The 3368-nt window shown below is 42.3% G+C and overlaps 1 protein-coding gene across 1 annotated transcript; it reads left to right on the top strand.

Moving 5' to 3' along the window:
- Positions 1-1873: 1873 nt before the first annotated feature.
- Positions 1874-3226, top strand: LOC106818387 (DNA-directed RNA polymerase II subunit RPB1-like). Its single transcript, XM_014823100.1, has one exon. The coding sequence runs from the start codon at positions 1874-1876 to the stop codon at positions 3224-3226; it is 1353 nt and encodes a 450-aa protein (XP_014678586.1).
- The last annotated feature ends 142 nt before the right edge of the window (positions 3227-3368 follow it).

Below are 3368 nucleotides of genomic sequence, written 5' to 3'. Positions count from 1 at the left end.
TCATCGCTTCATCGCTTCATCGCTTCATCGCTTCATCGTTTGTAAAATCGGCTGGTGTGCGGCGGCCTTTAGGGTTATGGTTAGGGTTATGGTTAGGAGAGTTAGGGTTAGTGTTAGGGGATGGGTTACGATGTTGGTGGTGTGTGTGGGGACTCTCTGGTTTGTTCGGTAGTTGAACTCTAGAATCATTCGTACCTAAAATATAGATTCGTTCCGAACCTGAACACGTGCACTAGTTGTAGTATGAATTTAAGTTAGTATATTGTATGTATTTAAGTTAGTATATAATAAGTATTTAAATTAGTATATAGTAAGTATTTAAGTTAGTTTATTGTATGTATTTAAGTTCGTATATAGTATGTATTTAAGTTAGTATATTGTATGTATTCAAGTTAGTATATAGTATGTATTTAAGTTAGTATATAGTATGTATTTAAGTTAGTATATTGTATGTATTTAAGTTAGTATATAGTATGTATCAATAGCGTATTAAGAAGGCTTCTTAATACGCTATTGTATGTATTTACTAACTTAAATACATACTATATACTAATTTGAATACATACAATATACTAACTTTTATTGTATGTATTTAAGTTAGTATATAGTATGTATTTAAGTTAGTATATTGTATGTATTCAAGTTAGTATATAGTATGTATCAAGAGCGTATTATGAAGGCTTCTTAATACGCTATTGTATGTATTTAAGTTAGTATATAATAAGTATTTAAATTAGTATATAGTAAGTATTTAAGTTAGTATAGTGTATGTATTTAAGTTCGTATATGGTATGTATTTAAGTTAGTATATTGTATGTATTCAAGTTAGTATATAGTATGTATTTAAGTTAGTATATAGTATGTATTCAAGTTAGTATATTAGTAGTATCAATAGCGTATTAGAAGGCGGTTCTAATAGGGGGGGGGGGGGCGGGGGGGGGGGGGGGGGGGGGGGGCGGGGGGGGGGGGGGGGGGGGGGGGGGGGGGGGGGGGCGGGGGGGGGCGGGGGGGGGGCATATTGTATACGTGATTTAAGTTAGTTAGTTGTATGTATTTAAATTAGATATATAGTATGTAGTTTAAGTTAGTATATTGTATGTATTCAAGTTAGGATTATAGTATCGTATGCAATAGGCGTATTAAGAAGCTTACTTAAGAGCGCTCTTTGTATGTATTTAAGTTAGTATACTTGTGATGTATTCAAATTAGTATATAGTATGTATTTAAGTTAGTATATTGTATGTATTCAAATTAGTATATAGTGATGTATTTAGTATAGTATATTGTATGTATTCCAAATTAGTATGACTAGTATGTATTTAATTAGTATATTGTCTATGTATTCTAAGTTAGTATATAGTATGTATTTTAAGTTAGTATATATATGTATTTGAATAGTTAGTATATATATGTATTTAAGTTAAGGTATATAGTATGTAATTTTAAGTTAGTATATTGTATGTATTCAAATTAGTAATAGTATGTATGTACTTTTGAAATTAGTAGTAGTATGTATAATAGTACTTCGTATGTATTTAAGTTAGTATATAGTATGTATTTATAAGTTAGTATACTTGTATGTATTTAAGTTAAGTATATGAGTGATGTATTTAAGTTAGTATAATTGTATGTATTTAAGTTAGTAATATAGTATGTATTTAAGTTAGTATATTGTATGTATTTAAGTTAGTATATAGTATGTATTTAAGTTAGTATATTGTATGTATTTAAGTTAGTATATAGTATGTATTTAAGTTAGTATATTGTATGTATTTAAGTTAGTATATTGTATGTATTCATGTTAGTATATTGTATGTATTCAAGTTAGTATATAAGTGATCAGTGATCTCTATGTGGATTGTTAGTAGTAACCATGGCAACGTTTTCCTGCAGGTACCAAGCGCCGCCGCAGCAGCAGCAGCGTCAGACTGCCGCCTTCCAGCAGAAGTATGGGCCACAGCCGACAGCGCATCCCTTCTACCAGGGAGATACGCCTCGCTACCAGGCGGCGCAGCAGGCGCCAGAGCCGGCGCCCATGCTGGCGCAGCACGTCGGGCCAAGCTCGCCGAGTGTTCTCCAGCAGGGGGCAGCACCGCCGAGGAAGTTCCAGTCGGCAGTGCAGATAACGCCGACCGCTGGAGGGAGCCACCAGCAGCAACAGGGTGCTCAGGGGACGTATCATACACCGCAGAACCCACAGTACCAACAGCAACAAGCGCCGCAGTCTGTGGCCTACCAACCAAGTGGTACACCCCAATCTGTACCATACCAACAAAGTGGTACACCCCAATCTGTACCATACCAACAAAGTGGTGGGCCCCAATCTGTGGCCTACCAACCAAGTGGTACACCCCAATCTGTACCATACCAACCAAGTGGTACGCCCCAATCTGTACCATACCAACAAAGTGGTGGGCCCCAATCTGTGGCCTACCAACCAAGTGGTACGCCCCAATCTGTACCATACCAACAAAGTGGTACACCCCAATCTGTGGCCTACCAACCACGTGGTACACCCCAATCTGTACCATACCAACAAAGTGGTGGGCCCCAATCTGTGGCCTACCAACCAAGTGGTGGGCCCCAATCTGTAGCCTACCAACCTAGTGGTCCTAGATCAGTTTCTTACCAACCAGATTCTGGCCCTCAGTCAGTGTCTTACCAACCAAGCAGGCCGCAGCAGCAGCAGCAGCAGCAGCAGCAGCAGCAGCAGCCAATCACACCAGTTTCATACCAACCAAGCACACCAGTGTCTTACCAACCAAGCACCCCTGTCTCATACCAACCCACTACTCCCGTGGGCTACCAACCACCCACGCCTGTAGCATACAAACCTTCGACACCCGTGGGATACCAGCCACCCACTCCCGTATCCTACCAGCCTACCACACCGGTAGCTTACCAACCCAGCCCGCCGCAAGGACAAGGCGGTCTGTATCAATCAACAGGCAGTTCCCCTCAACCCTATGGAGATTACAGCGTCCCTCCTTTCACGCTTGGCGATGCACCAAAAGGCGGGCAGCATGGGCAGTTTGGAGTGAGCAGCCCTCAGGCGTATCAACCGAGTCCCCAGCCGTCGTCGTATTCTCCATCAGCGCAGAGTTTCGCCCCGGAGTCGACAGGTGGCGCTGCGCCGCCGCCGCCGCCCCCGCCGCCTAGCCCCACCGAGCGGAGGGCCGCCGCCGCCGCCCGCCGCCGCCGCCCGGAGCGGGTGGAGCGCCCGTGAAAAAGCTGGAAGGACGGTCAGCCAGCAGCGGTGAGAATTAAACACCAGCTCTCAGGGGGATCTACGTGCAAGCGCAGTGCTGTTGTGTAGTGTGTGTGTGTGTGTGTGTGTGTGTGTGTGTTGGTGTTGTAGTTGTTGTGTG

The sequence above is a fragment of the Priapulus caudatus genome, unplaced genomic scaffold (assembly GCF_000485595.1).
Source record: "Priapulus caudatus unplaced genomic scaffold, Priapulus_caudatus-5.0.1 Scaffold2203, whole genome shotgun sequence".
NCBI classification, from domain to species: Eukaryota; Metazoa; Priapulida; class Priapulimorpha; order Priapulimorphida; family Priapulidae; genus Priapulus; species Priapulus caudatus.
Note: the sequence above shows the minus strand (reverse complement) of the source record. Positions and strands in the feature narration are given on the sequence as shown.